At 35.6% G+C, this 21,483-nt stretch overlaps 1 protein-coding gene across 1 annotated transcript in view; it reads left to right on the forward strand.

Annotated features, from left to right (window-relative positions):
- The window catches only part of LOC149791251 (uncharacterized), a 226,430-nt gene extending 205,188 nt beyond the window's left edge, over nt 1-21,242 (forward strand). Inside the window, exons 66-73 of the mRNA XM_089969727.1 lie at nt 1-119; nt 4,058-4,184; nt 4,559-4,858; nt 7,733-7,863; nt 8,594-8,771; nt 9,888-10,004; nt 11,639-11,821; nt 14,220-21,242. Of these exons, the coding sequence (XP_089825853.1) occupies nt 1-119; nt 4,058-4,184; nt 4,559-4,858; nt 7,733-7,863; nt 8,594-8,771; nt 9,888-10,004; nt 11,639-11,821; nt 14,220-14,312 (1,248 nt within the window). The 3' untranslated portion in view covers nt 14,313-21,242. The remainder of the gene's footprint in view (nt 120-4,057; nt 4,185-4,558; nt 4,859-7,732; nt 7,864-8,593; nt 8,772-9,887; nt 10,005-11,638; nt 11,822-14,219) is intronic.
- The last annotated feature ends 241 nt before the right edge of the window (nt 21,243-21,483 follow it).

The following is a 21,483-nucleotide window of genomic DNA, read 5'->3' on the forward strand; positions in this document are numbered from 1 at the left end:
ACGATTCTGTGTCCATATCACATTGCCAAGACCCCAACACCAGTGGAACAGATTTTAGACTCACTGGTAGTTTTCCGTCGTGTTTACATCAACAGAGATGAAGATCGGCAGGTGGCAAAGTATGTTTTTCATTACCTCATTATCCCTTTAAGTTACTAAGGGATATAGCATTTTACCCATTCGTTCATGTTTCCTATGTATTTTCTTTTGTGTATTTGTTCATTTCATTGTTTGTTGTGCCCTCAATATCTTTGACCCAATTTTACCCACACTCATGAAAGAGGCATCTCAAGGAGCATAAATCTTGCCTATCAAAAGTAGGTAAATGTGATCCAGTTTTCATGCCTGAGTGACTTTTACATTTTCAGCTGTTTGTTTATGACAGTTCCGGTAACTTTGATCCAATTTCATTGGATTTATAAATACATGTACAGAGTTTGAATAAGGAGTCTAATCGGACATTTAAAAGGCAAAGTTTGCTCAAATCTTTGTGTATTACATAGAATTAATATGGCATTGCATGAACCTGTGTTGTATGTTTGATATTATATTGGTTTGATATTTACAGGACATTAGTATCGCAGCTCATAAACCCATTTGTTTTATAGGTAATTGGTTTAGTATCATGACATGGAAAAGATAAATGCAGATTTAACTCTTTACCTTATGCCAACATATATATGCAATGCTAAAAATAGCCTTGTAACCCCAGAGACACATATACAAGCTGCTGCTAATACTCTCTGTCCCGGCTGGCTCATATGCATTTAAAGCCAAGGGTTGGGAAACCCCAGAGACGCATATAAACATTTCATATTAAAGCTTTGCATTAGATGAAATTACAAACATCCAGTCTTTTTAGCAATATTTAGCCAATGATAATAGTCCTTACATAAAATGATGAAAGTGTTCTGTTAGAAGTGTTACAGCATATTAGCGGGAATTTCCTTTGAAAACAAGGTCAGTTGTCAAAGTGAAACACAATGGCAACATTCATGTATTCCAATGACGATTCCAACGAAAGTTTTGAAGGATTTGAAATTGATGACATTGCAAATGACATTACCTTTAATGATCCGATCAAAGACGAAGGATCGGACATTAGCATAAGTCCTGTTTTGACACCAGACATTTCAGTTTTATCTGAATCTGAGGATGAAACGCGCTACGATCTTTTCTGGTCAGAACACGTGGGACTGTTACATGCAGGCGACTTTACAGCAGATTCAGGGCCAGCATTTAATTTAGATGAAAATGCAAGGGAGATAGATTTCTGTTTAGAATTTTTTCCAGAAGAAATATTCCATTTTTACAAAATAGAGAAAAGTAATTGTGGGGTTTAAGACCATTTTTCAGTACAAGATAGGCTATACATGGTGGCCAGTATAACTGGTGGAGGAAAACCCCGGGAAGAACCACCAACCCACAAGAAGCTACTGGCAAGCTTTTTCACATACCCACATTAGCTGAGCCTGAGACTCTAACCCATGCAAACAGAGACAAGATGGCAGTGATCCAGAACGGTGAGCACCTTTGGCCACTCGAGGCCCCTGAGAAAAGTAGTCTAATATACATTATCAGCACAATAGATATCTTGAGATATATTTTTTATTATGAATATGTGAATATAAACATTGATTCTTGAGGATTATATATACTTGTTGATGGAAATGAGTGGCACAAAACTTTGGTAAGTGTTTAAGATTTTATTTTTCATTAAATTACATAGTTTGCATGGGACAAGATTGATATAGAAAATGTAGACAACATGTGCACTAACTCCAGAAACACTCACTCAAGCAGCCATTATGATGCTGTGGGGTTCAGCCTACAAACAGCTGCTAGAAGGCAGGCTGCTTATCAGGCTTAGTAGGCAGGGCAGCAAGTACTTGCAAAGGGTAAGGAGTTAATTAGAATTTATGGACTATACTATGAACTTGGGCATGGGACAAGATTGATATATAAAATGTAGACAACATGTGCACTAACTCAAGAAGCTCTCACTCAGGTAGCCATTATGATGCTCTGGTGTTCAGCCTACAAACAGCTGCATGAAAGCAGGCTGCTTATCAGGCTTAGTAGGCAGGGCACTGTATGTGTTTTTCCTCAGGGATACATTAAACCTTGCATACTTTGCAACTGTTCTTTTGAAGTAGAAGTTTATGAAACTCATCGAATGGTAAACTATAGTGTTTGTAAAACATCTTCCCACACTCCCCTGCTTTGTCCTACCCACCCCAAAAAGCATCTACCCTAGTAATCAGATGTCAGTGGAATGAGGGGCCAGTTTTAATTGCATATAATTTCCAAGTTGTATCCCCAGAATGGTTAACCCTTTGCCTCATAAAGCAAGTGACAAAGTGCAGTGCGCTATACATAGAACACCTGTTACCTAGTCAACCGCATAAGCATAGACCTGCCTGTGAACTGTTAAGCAATGTAGTGTATGTTACGTTTAACAGCAATTTTAACCATTTTACATTTTTGGTACACATCTATTACATGTGGAAAAATTTAAGAGTAAAGTCCGATTGTTATAGCTGTGTAATTATTTTTCATGGAAGAATTTTTTATGTGCTTCAAAATCGTTCACCATCATGTCAGTGAGGACGCATGACCAACCATAGCTGCCATTTCCCATACTCAAAATTTACATGTTTTTTGTCTGCGTCTACATCACTAAGTCATCTGAATTTGATAATTTATAAAAACTAATTGCAAGCTACATCAATATCAGAGCCTTTGCCTAAGTTATTGAATCTTTCGTAGTTGTGATTCTAATCGTGAAAACTTCGTAAGTACTGAATGAAATCCGTGACCGCCATTTTGAATATTGGAGACTACGACCCAGTTACTTTAAATAGCAGATATCGACCAGTGCATAAACATTGACCATGTGATCTGACGTAATTGTCATTTGCAGAAATGAATGTAGGATCTAATAGGGTGGTTTTCCCCGAAGATGGCGCTACGAAAACCAGCTCAAAAGGGCTGATGTTTACAGCAGGTGTCAAAAGGCGCTTCATTGTGAATGGAGTAGAGGCATTAAAAGGCGCTTCTATGCGAATGGAGTAGAGGCGTCCAAAGACGCTTGCATGAGGTAAAGGGTTAAAGAGTGGGGATCTCATTAGTTTAATAGCTTTCACCTTGGTGCTGAGTCCCAGTAAGTTAAGGATGGACATTGGTGGCCAGTGTTGGTTCCATGTATAAATTTGTCTTTTCGGGTCTGTTTAGTATATATGTAGTTTGATGGGGAGGTAAGAATAGACCCAGGAGCCAAATCTACTTGCAAATCTGAATTTTTCTTTTCAAGCCTAGTAAGAACAGGTGTTGGGTGTGCGTGTGTGTGTGTGTACACGGACACACACACACACAATAGGACTTTCAGTGGTTTCTACTTTGTAACGTACAGTACGCAATTACAAGTCCAAACGCATGAACCTAGGAAACTCATTTTAACCTCTCGTTAGACTCGGTTTGGTGATCACAACACACACCAATTCTTAGATGTGTTAGTCTCAAAATGGGGGGTGGAGGCAAGTTGTTTAAGGGGCTAGTCTTTTATAGATCCCTCTGCATGAGTTCAGGTATCAGCTCGACATATCAGCCTGGACATGTGAAAAAGCTTGTCAGTAGCTTCCCATGGGTTAGTGGCTTTTCCTCCACCCATATATAGTCTGTCATGTGATAAAAATGGCATTGAACCCCACAAAAGCCAAGCCAGTCATAATTTGGGAGTTATTTTTTATTTATTTAATACTGTTCTGCTGGCCTCTACCCTAGGTTCTTAAACCATTGTGGTACAGACCACCCCCACATAATATCTCAAGGGTTGAAATGTAACGGTTGTGTCACATACTACATACACACACACACACACACACACACACAGACAGACAGACATGCAGGTTTGCATAATCCTAGCCTTTTTTTCTAACAGGCATGGGAATAAGTTTGCAAATATTAAAAATTATTCAACTTTCATCTGAAATTTCATAAGAAATAAGCACTAATGTAAAATGTTAGATTTATAAATGCTAGTTTTTTCTATTTTCAGCATGCTACATCAGGAGGATGGGAAGAACACCTTTAGAATTGGTTCCCTCATTTTGCACAACATTGGTCAGTTGTTACCACACCAGATTGCCTCAGGCAGATACCACACCAGGCAGCACATATATCCAGTGAGTACAAGGTGTACTGAGATATTTATATAAATCAATATTTTTATTTAGAAAAGTGAACCAAGTTTCCAAATTTAAAATAATTGACAAACGAATGTATATTTTACTTCGGGGTTTGGGTAATGGAGGGCTTACAAATTTTGCATTAAAAATGCTTATTAAATTTTGTTATTGTTTTGTAGTATTTCGGTGTAATTTTTCACAAACTAAGAAATTTTCAGAGTTGACAGGTAGGTTGAAATTTTGTGTGTGTGTGTGTGTGTATATATATATATATATATATATATATATATATATATATATATATGTATATATAACATCATCTAGCTTTCTTATAGCTCTTGCAAACTATCATTTCTTCCTACTTGATTCAGGTTGGATACAAGTCCAGTCGATTTTATTGGAGCATGAGGCAGGTGTATAAGCGAAGTCGCTACATCTGCAGTATTCGGGAAAATGAGGGTGCCCCAAAATTTGTTGTCAAAGTCATTGAGAGTGGATACAGTGAAACAGTATTTTCTGAGGCCACAACTGCAGCTGTTTTCAACCGAATCATGGAGCCAATTGAAAAACTGCACAAGGATGCTGATTTGGTGAAAGTGTTTCCTAAACGTCTCACAGCAGAAGAGTGGTTTGGTCTTACAGAGCCCAATATTGTCAGGGCCATTGAATCAGTGAGTATATTTTCTAGTTGGCTTATTAAATGTTGCACAGGCACTTTTTGCTATACAGAAGAACATATTAGATATCCTGTTAGAACAAGTATTTGGAGGATTGCCATGAGATTTTACACACATAGTCAATCCAGAGTCTTCTTGGTCCTAAGTAAAAATGGTGCAGCCCACAGTGGCCATCTTGAAAATTATGTTATAGCTACTCCTCAAATGATAGTCATATTGAAATCGGATTTTCAGCAAAGTGTAGTTGGTCCCAAATGAAAATGCTTCCAATCTGAAATCCAATATGACCACAACAGCAGCCATTTTGAAAATATATATTGCTATTTATACCAAACGAAAGCCATATTGACCGGCAAACCTCTTATGATGCCATTCTGACCTCCAATATGGCCACCATAGCAACCATTTTGAAAATTTGTTATTGATGCTTCTTGACGGGCAGTCATATCAAAATGGGGTATTGACCAAAAGATGTCTAGTTGTCCCTAAATGAAAATGATGCTGATCTCCCATAGAAAATGGCTGTCACATCAACTATCTTGAAATTCCAGCTACTCTCCCAAACAAACAGTCATATCAGCAAGAGGTTTTCACCAAACAATTTTTTATGATGGATTTTGGTGATAATTTAAAATGGTGATGGCAGCCATCTTGAAAATATTTTTATTGCCCATATCAATATGGGGTTTTTACCAGATGATATCTAGTTTGCCCCAAATGATGCTGATGTAAAAGCTTAAAAGCTATTATGGCCAAGACGAAGGCCTACTTGAAAATCTTATTATAACTACTTCCCCATAATGAGTGGCAATATTAACATGGGTTTTCACCACCACCACCCAAAAAAAATCTGACTCTTGTTGTTGCTAAAAGAAAATGGCCCCATTGTTGAATCCAATGTTTTTTTAATTTGTTCAACTTATCAACTTGTTTAAGTTAATTAGACCAATTTTATTTAACTAATGGTCGGTTTAGTTGCATAGATGTCGTTAGTCATCATTACTTGACATTAGTTTCTCTGTCAGTATTGATGTTCTTGTCTACTTTGTTCCCCATTTGAATAACTGATTAAATGATCTGTCTCAATATTTAGTGTATATGTAGACTTGTTTGTATAAAATCAATCATATTTAAAATTGTTTATTTGGCTATATATTTCTTCATTATTCTTATTGTCTTTATCCATCAGCTCATTGTATCCTTGGCTTCAAAAACAGTATGATCATTTAAATAGTACACTTTGAATTTATTTTTAAAAAATTTATGTCCACCATAAGGCAGAGCATATTTTGTCATAACATTGTCTCTTTGTCAGTCTGTTTTACATTTCATTTTGGCACTTTAAATAGAGCTGTCCACCTGTTGTGCATGGCTTGCACTTCAGATGAGGAAAAACCATAGTGGATTTGGGGTCAGAATGTCCAAGATCAAGTTCACTGTGACTGAAAAACTAAAAATGGTTTCCACACAGTAACATTAGTTCAGCATCAGATACCTGGACCTAACTTTGGATGGCTTGCATAGGAAATAAGGAAGAAGCCTAATGGTATTGAGAAGGAAGGAACATCGGAGATTATCTGATGATAGATAGTGCTTGGATTTGTCTACTTTTCTTGGATCAGACATTTTTTTATTGACACATGACTACAATCTGAGCATGTAGGAATGTAGAGAGTACCATTGACAAGAGCTGAAACCTATGTCAAGATTCAAATAGAAACAAGCCATGAAACAATTTTATTCATTAGTTATATATTCTTTTCTCGAAAATCATGATTTCATTATAATCATATGGCAGATATAGTAGCCATTTTTATATTTTTGTTCATGTTTGGATCAGTGTGTGTAATAAGCTGTCTCTGGTTGTAACAACATTTTTCTATTTATAAATGTGTTAAATATTGTTTCAAAATTTTGCAGGATATTTTATTTTTCTCTGTTTTTTAACATCAATATCTCATACTTGTCTTTTCTTATTTTTGTTCATGTCACTATCAAATATCCCAGAGTCTTGTATTTTTCTAGCGAATCGAAGCATGTTTAATTCACAGGGATTTTGTTATTGGTTTAGATTAAAACCTGAGATACACACTGGAAGAGAGCCCCAGACAAAGGTGTCATATATGCAATGGGACCTTTGCAAGCTAGACCCATTGTTGTCATATGATAGACTTCTCTCAGTGAACTGTATGAGGAATCATTTGGACTGATCCAATTTACAAATATAAAAGAAAGAGTTTATAGAAAAATTTAAAAATCCATATTTTGATAAAATTGATCCTTCTTCCTCTAAACCCTTAAATAAACGCAATTACAAACAAAGTATACTTAAATGTTTTCAGTTTATATATGCCTACCAAAATATGGATCATATAATGCTGCGATATTGTCCATACATATGTATGTGCATTCATCTTATCAGCCATCTGTCTGTTACCTTTACCAGACATTATGAATGTCTTGCACTTAGGGTGATGAAAAAGCATATGAGGGTGGTGTCAAAGGTCATAGTCACTGTGACAGAAAAAAGAAACATGATGCACAGTAACATTAGTTTTATGTCACAAATGTGGACCAAACTTTATTAACGGCATGCAGTTCAGGTATGCAGTCAACAGTGCTAGATGAAATTTCTAGAAGATGAATCCTGCTGACCCATATTTGTTGGCCAACTGCTCTTGTATTTGGCTGTTAGATGTCAGCCAGGTAAGCAACCTCAGGCTCACTTGGGTCTCATTTTATTACTATCATTATTGTTACTATTATCATTATTATTATTATTGTCATTATTATTGTTGTTGTTGTTGTTGTTATTATTATTATTATTATTATTATTGATATTATTATTATTATTATTATTTCACACAGCTTCCAGGCACTGACTTGCTGAAGAATTATATATTCAAGTTTGGACGAGCTGAAATGATTGAGCTTCCTCTCACCATTAACCCAACTGGATGTGCCAGGACAGAGCCTAAATTAAGGACACATTTCAGAAAGTGAGGAAAATTGTTTTTGAGTGCCTGTAAAATCACAAATATTTTCAGATTGCAGATTATACCAACAGTTTCATGTGGATAGAGTTGTGTAAGGTCTCTGTTTTCCATGGATCACAACCTTTTAATACAATTGTTGGATTTAGTTTTATTGATATTGACAATAAGAAACTAAAAAAAAAGCTCCACAGATATTTCTGGTTTTACAGTTGACAATTGTATTCAATGTGTTTTGGATCAATTTGTATCTACCTGCATCGGAAAATGATGAGACATTGGTGCAACTCATTTAAGCAGCATGGATGGAGGCAGCAGCAGTCGTCCATGTTAAGGATCATCACTTATGAAATGTTGAAGTAGTTAACTGTTGTTAAATTGTACATAAGTAGTGTGCAAGGAATCCAAAAACATTTAAAAATGTGTAGAAAGTTGTGCATTTTTGGGGGCTAGTTGAATATTGATCCCTATGTAGGGTTAGTTACTTTAAAAAAGTATGGAACAAGTCTCTGATTGTCCTTAAAAAAAAGTACCTGAATTAGTTTTTAACAGTGTTTCAGATATGTACAGATTGAAAATAACAGATCAACAGCCTCATTGTATCCTTTGGACAGTATAATTTTTAAAATATCAGTAGTTCATCAGAAAGAGACACGTTTAACTCAATATACTGTGTGTGTGTGTGTGTGTGTATATATATATATATATATATATATATCTTATTTAATCATTCCAGACCCCACACACTACAGTCCAGTAGCACCACAAGATCTCTTCCCTCCACTGTAACAGGTATTACAGGGGACCTGAGCTCCCCCTACATGAAACAGTTTGTCCACTCCAAATCCCAGCAGTACAGAAGGCTGAAAACAGAGTGGAGGAATAATGTCTACCTTGGCAGATCCAGAATCCAGGTTAGTCGTAGTCTTGTCTTTCAGGACATTTTCAAATGAGCTGTCATTAGTTGCTGTTGTGAGGCTGTTATTTACCTTGTACTGTCATATTGTATTGCAGGGGCTGGGGCTGTTATTTACCTTGTATTGTCATATTGTATTGCAGGGGCTGGGGCTGTTATTTGCCTTGTATTGTCGTATTGTATTAGTAGGGGTTGGGGCTGTTATTTTCCTTGTATTGTCGTATTGTATTAGTAGGGGCTGGGGCTGTTATTTTCCTTGTACTGTTGTGTTGCAGGGGCTGAGGCTGTTATTTGCCTTGTACTATCATATTATATTTGCAGGGGCTGGGGCTGTTATTTGCCTTGTACTGTCATATTGTATTAGCAGTATCTAGGGCTGTTATTTGCCTTGTACTGTTGTATTGTATTGCAAGGGGCTGGGGCTGTTATTTGCCTTGTACTGTCATAATGTATTTGCAGGGACTGGGGCTGTTTTTTGCCTTGTACTGTCGTATTGTATTAGCAGTATCTAGGGCTGTTATTTGCCTTGTACTGTTGCATTGTATTGCAGGGGCTGGGGCTGTTATTTGCCTTGTACTGTCATATTGTATTTGCAGGGGCTGGTGTTTTTATTTACATTGTACTGTCGTATTGTATTTGCAGCGGCTGGTGCTTTTATTTACCTTGTACTGTCATAATGTATTTGCAGTGGCTGGGGCTGTTTTGCCTTGTACTGTCGTATTGTATTGCGGGGGCTGGGGCTATTATTTACCTTGTACTGTTGTATTGCTGGGGCTGGGTCAATTATTTACTTTGTAAATTTTTATTGTATTGCTGGGGCTCTTTATTACCTTGTACTGTTGTATTGTTTTGCACAGGATGGGGCTGTTTATTACCTTGTACTGTCATATTGTATTGCAGGGGCTGGGGCTATTATTTACCTTGTACTGTTGTATTGCTGGGGCTGGGTCAATTATTTACTTTGTAATTTTTTATTGTATTGCTGGGGTTCTTTATTACCTTGTACTGTTGTATTGTTTTGCACAGGCTGGGGCTGTTTATTACCTTGTACTGTCATATCATATTGCAGGGGCTGGGGCTATTATTTACCTTGTACTATCATATTGTATTGCAGGGGCTGGGGTTGTTTGCAGCACGAGATCTCGAGATGCATACCATGGTTATTGAATACATTGGTGATCTTATCAGAAATGAAGTTGCCAACAGACGAGAGAAATTGTATGAACAACAGGTATGTTGACCTTCATGTTTTACTCATTTTTTTTGACAATATTAACAACATATAACTTGGTCGGTAAAAGCATCATGAGGAATATTGCATTCTAGTTTTTAAACAGTCCAGAAGAAGCATACTGGAATATTAACTATCCAGTCAAATCAGTTTAATGAGAGGAGATATAGCTACCCAGCAGTCAACAGTTTTAGAAATGGAGATAACATGTGGGTGCATGACATTTTAAATCCATTTATATGATAAATCCTTACATTTAATATAGGTCACATACCGGTATAAAAATAGCTCAGAAGGATCCAGTTATATCCCTTAAAACCTTACAAATAAACAATGAAAGTTAAGCCCTTATTGTTGATGACTCAGAGTATTCTTTAAATGTCACTATCTAATGTCATCTGGTGCAAAGTCCAGGAATTCATCCTCATTGATAAGGTTTGGATATCCTCCATCGTCATCCAGTGTTGGTGATGTCTAGTCATCATAAATGTCATCTGACTTGTCTTCACTGTCATAGGCAAGTGCTAATGGAGAGACCAAGCTTGGGCTCTGTAAGTAACATTTTAATCATACAATCAGCGAAATCTATTAAAGTCTGCAACTGAACATGTGTGTGCCAAGATCATGGGGAGTTTAAAAATAACCACCTCTTGTTACTTGGCATTGAGCAAGTTTCTCAAACTTATAGCATGATCAGAGGGCTGTCACATGGGAAAACCGAGAGAGTGATGCCTTTACAAGCCAAGGGATTAAAGTTGAATGCTCACTGGAAGTTGTAGAACTCTACTTAGGCACTTAGCAAGTGTATTAAATTTGTGGCTTGATCAAAAGCTGATCAACTTGAAAACAAAGTGATCGCTGCCTTTATAAGCCAACGGCTTATTGAGTCACATTGTGAGTTAAATCAAACTTTTGGAAAATACAAATTAAATCAAAAGTTTTTGCATCAATCAGTATTTATACAGCAAAACACAAATATTTATACAAATATAGGTTTTCAAGATTGGCACAAAAATAGAAGAAATAATACATGCTAGTAAACACACCGGTAAACAACAATGACAACAATGAAGGACACCTCACATTGTTGTAAGTATTAATTTACCCTTGTTTTCAACTTATTTACCCCACCCCCAACAAAAAAAAACAAAACACAAACTGTAGGTGCAAGTATAGCGTCCTAAATACTGTCATGAAATGGATAAACAGTGCATACCTTTTACTCATTTCTGAATGGGAATAGTAGCATGAAAACATCATTGACTTGGCAGGGGTTTTTGTGTACTGCAAATAGCTAGTTTCCAGCATTACCTGTAGAATAATAACAAAAATTATATGCTTTAAGATGATGCCTACTCTGCATGAATTGTGTTTTCAGTGTAAAATAACATTGACTTCTAAGCAGATATATATGGTATATGTATGTGAGCTTTGCTGTCCTCTTATGGCTCCATTTCTTTCTCATTTGTATCACTAAACAGTGCTAAGGCACAGTGTGATCCATATCTGTCATTCTGTCACGTCTTTTTTTTTTAATACTTTGTATCTGAATTAGCCTGGCACTGTTGTGATCATCCATTTTCATTTTTCTAGCTCAGTCTTGTACTAATGAGTTTGATTGCTATTGCTTGCAGAACCGTGGGGTGTACATGTTCCGAATCGACAATGAGACCGTTGTTGATGCCACCATGGCTGGTGGGCCAGCACGTTATATCAACCATTCCTGCAACCCTGATTGTGTGGCTGAAGTGGTCCCATTTGAAAAGGAGAGTAAAATCATTATCATCACCAGCAGAAGGATTCCAAAAGGAGAGGAGGTAGAACCATACAATGAATTTTGTTATACAATGTATGGAATGTTGCATAGAGAAACACTATATCATTTGTTCATTTGTCATTCTGTCTAGTATTAACATTTGAATATTAGACATATCAGTCCCATTATGTTTCATTTATGTGAATTTTGGTAAATGGACATAATTTTCAGTCACCTAGTATTGTTCCCATGAGTCAACATAGGATAAATTGGTAAATATCCACCAGGAAAAGACATAGTGACAGTACTTGATTAAAGATTTCTTAAAAGCTATGGAGTTTGATAAGAATGATCTGTTGTCGTCCGTGGAATATTTGTTAGAACATCATCACGGACAAAATAAGTCTGACTTTATGTACTTGCTTGCAACTGCATAGAACCAGATCTGCCATCACATAATGCACCAGCATATCTGGTCTGTGCAGTTGTTAGGAGTAGTCGGTAAACAAAAAATATAGAGCCTGATCTGCTGTTGCATTGTGAGATGACAGATCAGGATTTATGCTGTTTGCAGTAGGACTCAAATTATACATGAGCATGTACAGTATTTTCTCTTGTGTATCTCCTATGCATATTGTATGCATAGTACAGTGGTTCCCCTCATAAACAGCCCCCGTGACAAGTGACTACCCACTTTTTATGGCCAGAATCCCTTGGGTTTGTGTTCAAAAGTACCCCTCAAGAAAGGCCACCCTTCTAATGCAACCAGTGGACAACATATCAGTGCAAAACTGTAAAATTTACCCCTCACAAGCAGCCACATTTTATTATTAATATGTGTCCAGAACCAATATTTAATTCAACCGGTAATGTAAGTAATCTGATCATCTTTCCTGTTTATGGAAGTCATTTTTTCATTACTCAAAGAAGTGTTGGCCGAAGTACATATACCACTAATGGTAGTATTATTAATGCTGACATTTAGAGGAAATGGGGTCAGCATTTTTGTGGAAAGAATTTTAAGCTTAACTTTGCGCTTTTTTTTTTTAATGATTACAACCAGACGTAGTTGTCAAGATCATAACATGGTCAGCATAGGCTAAATATAGGTTTTGTGGATTAACACACACACAGAAATTAACCTTGAACAAAATATAGTACCAGACAAAACCATAACATCATGTGACAGTACATGTATCATGTCCTTGCTTTACTGTACACAAGCTTCATCTGCAGAATTAAATTGCAATACTGGACAATTAGCAGCATAGGCATTTTTTTATACAAAACTTAATAGTTGTAACCTAAACAGAGATGTAATACTCCAGAAGGAAAAGTAAAAGTTGTTCAACTTAATGACAGTGGGGAGGGTTCACTTGCTGATAAATTTTATGTTGGGAAGACTCAAACAACATTATAACAGATAAAGAGACTATTCTGTAGTGGTGGGCAAATGGAGTAAATGGAAAGGTAATTATTTTAAATAAAAAATAATGTATCTACCGAGATTTAAATAATGTTTTTGAATGGTTTTGCAGTGCGCATGCCAACAATACCCCCATCACATTCCATGCCTAAGAATAAGAACTATTAATTTATGTTACCTTGAAATAAGTCTGTTTTTAAGACAAGAAGAAAATTTGAGTAATTATTGCAACTTTTAAATGAAGATATTAACTGCTTTAAGTTATGCGAAGATTTCTTACTATTTATGCATACATACACATACATCTAATAAATATAGTCCCCCTTTGAAAAGGCCACATGTCTTATATGGCCACTTCCTGGTGCAGAAGGGGTATCCGTATAGGAGGGGAACCACTATATATTACATACTACATGCATTCCACTATACTTCATTCACAAGTGGACTTCAGCCTAACATCTATTCCAATGAAAAGTCAAACAGGTAAAAAAAATTTGGACCTATAAATCTGTTGTGTGCACTATTAAATCAAAGATTTGTTTGTAGGGTCCCCGGGAACCAGAAATATGCCCTAGTTAAATGCATCCTCATTGAACTGTTTATTGGACCAAGCCTGAAATCAAACCCTTAAAAATTGTAATTGAGTCTCATTAGTTTTAAAGATAAATATTTAAGAAATGTTTACCCTGTAAATCAGATTTTTTCCTCTAAATAATGGACCCTTATTAATCATTAATGGGTCCTTGGGCAAGGTAATGGACCCTAGCCTAGTTACCAATTGATGATGGGTCCTTGGGCAAGGTATAGTCCAATCGCTTTGGCACTAAATGACCTTCTTTTAATGTGCCATAAAACATCAAACTAAATCATCTGAAAAGAAACAAGTTACTATGGACAAGGTTTGATAAGGGCTGATTTTGTCCCCCAATCAGATTCCTTTGAAACTCATATAGATAAATCTTTGGACAGACTCTGGTAAATGTTTTAAGAAATCTAATGGTTGTTAATATTTGTTCCTTTTTTTTTTTTATAGCTGACATATGACTATAAGTTTGACTTTGAGGATGAGCAACACAAGATACCATGCTGTTGTGGAGCACCCAACTGCAGGAAGTGGATGAACTAAGAGGATACCTTTCATCGGATTTGTAACAGTCAAAACGTTGATGAGACGATAGTGATAAAAGAAAGTCATACTGCAACCACATGAAGGATACATAATTTGTGAGAAGTCCGAAATTTTGGCTCTATAGCAAAACTGTTGGTGAGAAAGGATATAAAATGCGCCTGGATTAAATTATTGTCTCGAGTGATATTGAAGTGTTTTGTGTGGAATTTTGTTGCCAGTGATTCAGACTGATTGTTGATTTGCTGTAGAAAATAAAATGTTGAAAATATGGAAAGTTAAATCAGGGATTTAGAATTTCTGTTACATATGTGTGTAATCTTTTGAAGGAAAAGACTTAACCAATTTATTTCCTTTTTTTAAAGATTTTTTACAGTTTTCATTAAAATATATATATGTTCAATTTTATATGATCATTGGAGTTCCTAGATTTGACATTCCAGTGCATATAATTTCATAATTGAATTGCAGAGAACTGAGTTTTTTTTTATATTAGTGAGTCTTTTTTTGAGTGTAAATATATGTGGATCAGTTTTATCCCAGGACTCGAGTGTGGATGAGAAAATCTCAAATTTACATGAAAACTGTCAACATTTATAAACCTTAATATGGCTAGATACTTTCATCTTTTGACATTTTTCCTTTAAAATTGGTATAAATTATTTTCAGATTTAATAATGCACAGGAACGTAATGAGACTGAATTTTGTGAATATTGATGTATTATTATTACTAATATGGGAAAGTTTTTTGTGTGTTTTGAAAATGTTCATGGATTGTCATGTATCTAAGCATTTTGTAGCTATGTTGCTAAAATTATTATCCTAGGACAGGTACCATTTTTGTTAAGTATTTTACTCTTTGTATTTCTGCTTCATTAAATTACATAAATGTGATGAAATGCTTTGCAATTTTTTTTTGTGCTGAAAAGAGAGTGATGACTTTTTTATTATTATTACATGTCAGAATTCTTTTTGTATCCCTGCTGTGGAAATATGGATTACTGTGAATGCTACATATTTCATTGTCCCTCTTGGAAAAAATGTTTGTACTTTTTTTTAATGGTTTAGAAGTGTGATGTGAACTTGCCAATGCTCTGGCATGCTGGATTTCCATTTCTAAATAATTTGAGGCCATTTGTGCCAGTTTTCTATGTATTTCATCCCACATATAGTTTCAAAGGTCTAGTCCTTTCACTGAGATTTATGTTTGTCCCATAATGTTTGTTTTCTTTTTTCATGCAGATCGTGTGGAGATTGTTCACATGTAGTTTTGCATGTCATTTCTAAGAAAAGATGGCATAATAATCATTCCCTACCTCATAGTCATTGTCATAGTCATTGTCAGTGCTAATTTGCAACTTTTTTCATCATGATGTACATAATTCATAATATAAAGAAGTTATCAAGTTATAAAGAAACAGTTGGTATATGCATGCATAAAGGTTAAATCCATATACGACACCATGAATTAGCATTCAGTCCTTGCAAAATGATTTGTGACAATGTACTTAAATTTATAGCAACATTTTTACATCAGTATGCATTCTCATTTAAGTTTACATTCAGAATGTGCTGATATTAGTAAATTTGCACAAAAGCTCACCATGCTGTAATATTTTCTCCTATATTGTATACCTGCAAAGTGTTTTAGTAACTTCATACTACAGACATGCCTAGAGCGCAGGAGTGATTCTACAGCTTGTAAATGTTGAGGTAAAAGACCTACTGTCAATGTGTACTGCAGAGTATACCAACTTAAAGGTGATATCTCCATCAAATGAAATACATATAATTTTACCACTACCGCTAAAATGAGATCTTTGACCGTAACATCCTTGCAAAAGGTTACTATGAAGTGCTTTATAGTGAGGTGTGTATATTTTTTGGAGGATTGGTGCTTGTTTTTGTGGGGCTTAAGGCCGTTTTTCAGCACATGGCAATACATGGCGGCCTGTGTATTTGGTACCAAAAGAACAAGAGAAGACCCCTTAAAGAACCTTCAATCCAAATTAAGCTGCTGGCAAGCTTTCTCACATATCCACTGAACTCATGAGATGAGATGTGTAAGTGATGTGTAAAGGCTATTGCCTTTGACCACTTGACCAGTGGTACTGTATATAAATGCTGATTAATATATTTAATATATAGGCACACCATTTATGCAGTGGCATTTTTTTCATTGGAAGTTGGCATTGTATTCAATTACTGGAGATTCTTTTTAGACAGTAGATCATCAATCCCATCTTTGATCTCTTGTTCCACCTGACGATGGTCATTTGAAATTAAACAAGTAAAATAATGGAAAAGTTTATTGCAAAATTTCAAAAGATGCTATTGCCAAACAAGAGAGATAATAAGCATATAAAAATTCCCAATGAATTTCCTCCTTTGGTACCCTCTCCTCCCCCCTTATAATGCAAAGTTGTAAATGTCTGAAAGTCTTTATTTTGATCTGTATATACTTGTTATTGGCAAATTTACACAGAGTGTCAGATAAATTATCTGATATAAGTATAGTGCAGAGTTATATTTGCAGAAGGTGTTCTATTCCAACCCTTAAACAGGCAGCAACATTGAACTGAATTTTCAGGGATATTTGTTACATGGTGTATGTGAACCAGTCTGCTTGTTAATTATTACTGCCAGAATAAATATTATTTTACAATTTAACTCAACCCAAATTAGTAGTTTATAGATAGAAAGAAATACAGAAGAGATTGAATTAGAGGACAAACAATCAGATGACAATTTTATTATGTTTTAGCACAAAAAATTCAGTCACTGACAAGGATACACTTTGTGTTCTACTATGCATAAAAATGTGCAGCATGAAACAACTTCATCTGAAAAGCAGCATAAATTGGTGCAATCAAATTTTATTACATAGTTAACTTAAATTTGGTATGAAATACTACAATGCTGGAAAGAAAATGAAACAAATATTATTAGATGCCTGTTGATATTTAATTGTGTATGCATATAAATTATATTATTTAACTGGTGCATTTATGTTCAGTAAGTGCACAGTGTACCAACATCCTGAGAAATCAAGAAATGCTAGCATTTCCAAAGATACCAACTACCATTGAAAGTCACAAGCATGCAAAATACTTTACGACTTTTTGGAAGTTGCTTTCTGTGTCTGCCAAGTGCAACAGTTAGTAAATGTTTGAAGAAATCAGAGCTGCTCACACAAGAAAACTAGCAGAGATAAATAGCTACTACTCCCGTGCCTGTGGTGTTTTAAATTTGGTGTTCCATTTTATTAAATACAAAATACACTTACTGTATGGTATTTTGCAAAGACAAGATATGGCTGTCTTCTCATCCAAGTGAATACCACCACACTTGGGGTTGGGTGGGAAAAGGTCAAAGATCGACCCTAGTTTCCGCATATTGCTTTCTATGGTTCATAGATTTAGTAGTAGACATTTAACTTCTATTTAAAACATTATTGCCCGAGTGTCTGTCCTTACCCACTGGGGCCCTGATGTCTTTTGAACTTCTGGGTTATATCTTCAAATCCATTAAGGTTCCCACTCCCAACTCTACAATCAGATACATACTTTTTCAGTATGAAAAAGTCATTTATGCTACAACCATTTGACCCACTTCTCTCCCTGCCCTGTGGGGACTGACCCCAGGGTTATAATTTTAGAAAGTGCCCATAGCCCCAACCATAAAGGATATATGCCAACTAGCATTACATGGAGAATTCATTTTTACAGTTAGCAGGTTAACATAGGTTCCCATGTCTATTTCCATCACCCACCTTACCCCCAGAATCAACCCTGTCCACAGGATCACAACTTGGAAACCATTTAGAGTCCTACCCTATAGTCCTATATACACTTTACTAGCATGAAAAGGCCAAGTAATTTATGCAGCTGGCTCTTGCCCCTGCGTCTCCCACTGGTGACTAGCCCCTGGGTCTTAACTTTGAAACTGTTTTTAGCACCCCTTTAATAAAAGCATATTTTCATGAATAAAAATATATATACACACACATGCATGGACACACCCGTGAATTTGGCATGAAAATGGGAACTCGCTTATAGTAAACAACCCAAAGGCATTAGGCTGAGGCCAGAAAGATGAGACAGTGTGTTCCATGGAACCTTTACGGTAAAATTACTGGCAAAAATTTGCTTAAAATTAGACCCTGACATTTTAAAATGCATTGGATGGGAAGTAAGTGTTGGCCTCTAATTTTGCTGTTAGCAATGTTCTGTGCAAATTAGTATACCAAAGACCCTAAACTTGCAGCCTTTTATCCAAGCTATTTTTCTTGTTCTTAGCAGTTGCCAATGTTTTTTCAAAACTCTTCGACACTTTGTTTAAATTGGCAATCGGCAATGTTTTTTCAAAACTCAACACGTTGTTTAAATTGGCTGATATTTAAAACTAATGCAGAATGAAAGTCAAAGTAATACAAATGCCTGTGACATCAGACAGTGAGCTTAAAGACTATATTCTCGTTTATAAGATGGGTCCAACTGCACTCTTCAAAGACCCAGATCTGCTGCTGCATAATGTGCCAGCAGATCTGGGTTGATGCAGTTTGTTAGGTGTAACCTTTAAAATAAACAACATAGACCCTGATCTCCAGGCATATTATTATTGTTGTTTTCACTTTTGATTCATCTTACAAGCGAGTATATATGGTTTTGTCTTTGCAGATGTGTAACTCGTCCGACTATGTACTCCAAATACCAGGAATTTCTGTAGTATAATGCAAATCAGAGTCTAGTCTGTTTATTCCAAGTCATAAATGTAATAAACAACATAGACCCGAAGTTATTGGTATATCATGTGCCAGTAAATTAGGGTCTTCATTGTTTGTATTTTGTTGTGCAGTATACACGACAACATATATTATTTAACTTATTTCACTGAAGCATATGTATTATTTAACTTATTTCACAGACACGTGTAATTTATCATAAATGATTACAGGATTCAAGTGTACAATGCCAGCAATAGAAATTATTGCACATTGGTTGGGATGTGAAAAGGACAGTTTTTCTTCTTCACATAAATAATATGCTTTTTTTAATTAATATTCTTCTTTTTGTAATAAATATCCTATTTCATAAAGAATATATCATCATAAATAAATGTATGCTGTAACTGAAATAAGTTTTACAGTCAGTCTTAAATATTTAGCAGCATTGTAAATAACTGAGGCTGTTATGTATTGTATACATATATACAATTATTGCTGAAATTTATCAAACAGTGTACATTTTATATCATGTTTTGCATATAAGAATATCATTATATCCACACATTGTTTATCGTATGTAGATAAAGTACTAAGTCGTATTGTATCTATTGCAAATAACATTTTTACATATTTTCTTGGTCATGCAACACTCAGTAACTAGTAGTGTATTACATGCATGTACTTAAACTAAGGTGGGTACTCTCTTATAAGTAAAGTCCAAGTGCAAACACAATAGATCCTGATCTGCCATAGCAGGTCAGGATCTACTCATCACACTTAACAAACTGCACAGACCCAGAGCTTGCTGCCTTATTATGCAACGGCAGATCTGGTTCTGTGCAATTTGTAATGGGACCAAACTTATAAGCGAGTATATACCATACCATGGTTGTATTTGTGTAACACACATTCAACTGCACACAATAATCCCTCACTATAACAATGTTTAAAGTGTTTATGCTGTTGTTGTTTTGGGTTTAATGCCATTTCAGTGCACGATTGTTTATACATGGCGGACATTGTAACTGGTGAAAGATGAATCCAGACAAACCCCAGTTTCAGCAACCAACCCAAGTTAATCTGTTGTATGTGAATTCCACTTATACTGGGTTTCACTTTAGTACAGTTACATAATGTAAAGGGGTCGTTTTTCATACCCACTATATAGAAGGGACCATCCTATTATGAGGCATCAAGGGGATACGCTATGGGTTATATTAAATCAAATGGGATCCATGGTGCCACATTATACTGATGTACGACACTGTACTGAGGTGCATTGCAGTAAGGGGCCACTGCATAATATGTTATTAGATCAGGGTGTTACATTTTTCATTTTTCTGGATACAGTGCATTACACGAAAGTAGATCAGCACATAAACTGTTTCCAATTTGGTTTGTATTTTACACGATTATTTGACTTAAGCAGTCATAACATGTCCTAGAAAAACAGCAGTCATAACATGTCCTGGAAAACATTGCAGATGGCCTTTTTGTCCCACCTGAATAAGCATTGTTTTACTTTATAGAAGAAATGTTCATAAGTAGAACATAAATTTTTACAAGATACTGTAGGTTTATGTGCAGACAGACAAAAAACTCTAAATCAAAGATTGTTTCTGGTATAAGTACAGGTGATAATTGTGCCTTGAAACTTGAAGTCATTTTCCACAAGTGCAAAACCATTTCATTGCAAACATAAATAAATGTTGTGAGAGTTACATTTCAGCCAATATTTTGCCCAGTGCCATATTTCAAAATGAAATTATATCATGTAACAAACTGACAATCATCATCTAATTCTTTTTGAATAATTACTACTTGTTTTTTTTCTTCAGTTTAGACTGGTATACATTTATTTGTACGTTTGCATAGTTTCAGTGTAATTGTGTTATAGAAGGAAAACAGATGTGAAAGAGTGGATTTTGATACACTTTACTGGCACCAGCTGGGGTTTTCTCGTGTATGTATTTAGTTTAGCTGCTAAAAGGGAAGTAATTCCAGAGTGCAAGATAAGCTGTAATTATGTAATCAGCTGGCTGAATGCAAGGACTTCATTTCATAGCAGAAAGTGCAAGCTGTGATCAGTCCTCATTGTTAATATCACTGCCCATGTATATCAATCATTTAGAATGGATTTTGTTTTATAAGAGAGCCTTGTTGAAGGTTTATTTGATTTATCATTAAAATAGTAAATACTTAACTTGGTTTATTTTTTTATTTTTAGTCCATGCTATCATTGTGCCTCATACCAGTCTCTGTGTGTGTGCAGGTAACACTTGATTTACGCCATAGGTGCGTTCCTGGGGTTATAGCGCAAATCAAAAGAAATTTAAATGCACATAATTAGGCTGCATGAGTGTCATAGCACATGGCACCAGCAGTGGTATTAAAAACGAGCACAGTGGCTCAAATTGAATGTTATTGCTTAATTATAAATGACA

Source organism: Sinohyriopsis cumingii, chromosome 9, assembly GCF_028554795.1.
Source record: "Sinohyriopsis cumingii isolate HCF-2022 chromosome 9, ASM2855479v2, whole genome shotgun sequence".
Taxonomy (NCBI): Eukaryota; Metazoa; Mollusca; class Bivalvia; order Unionida; family Unionidae; genus Sinohyriopsis; species Sinohyriopsis cumingii.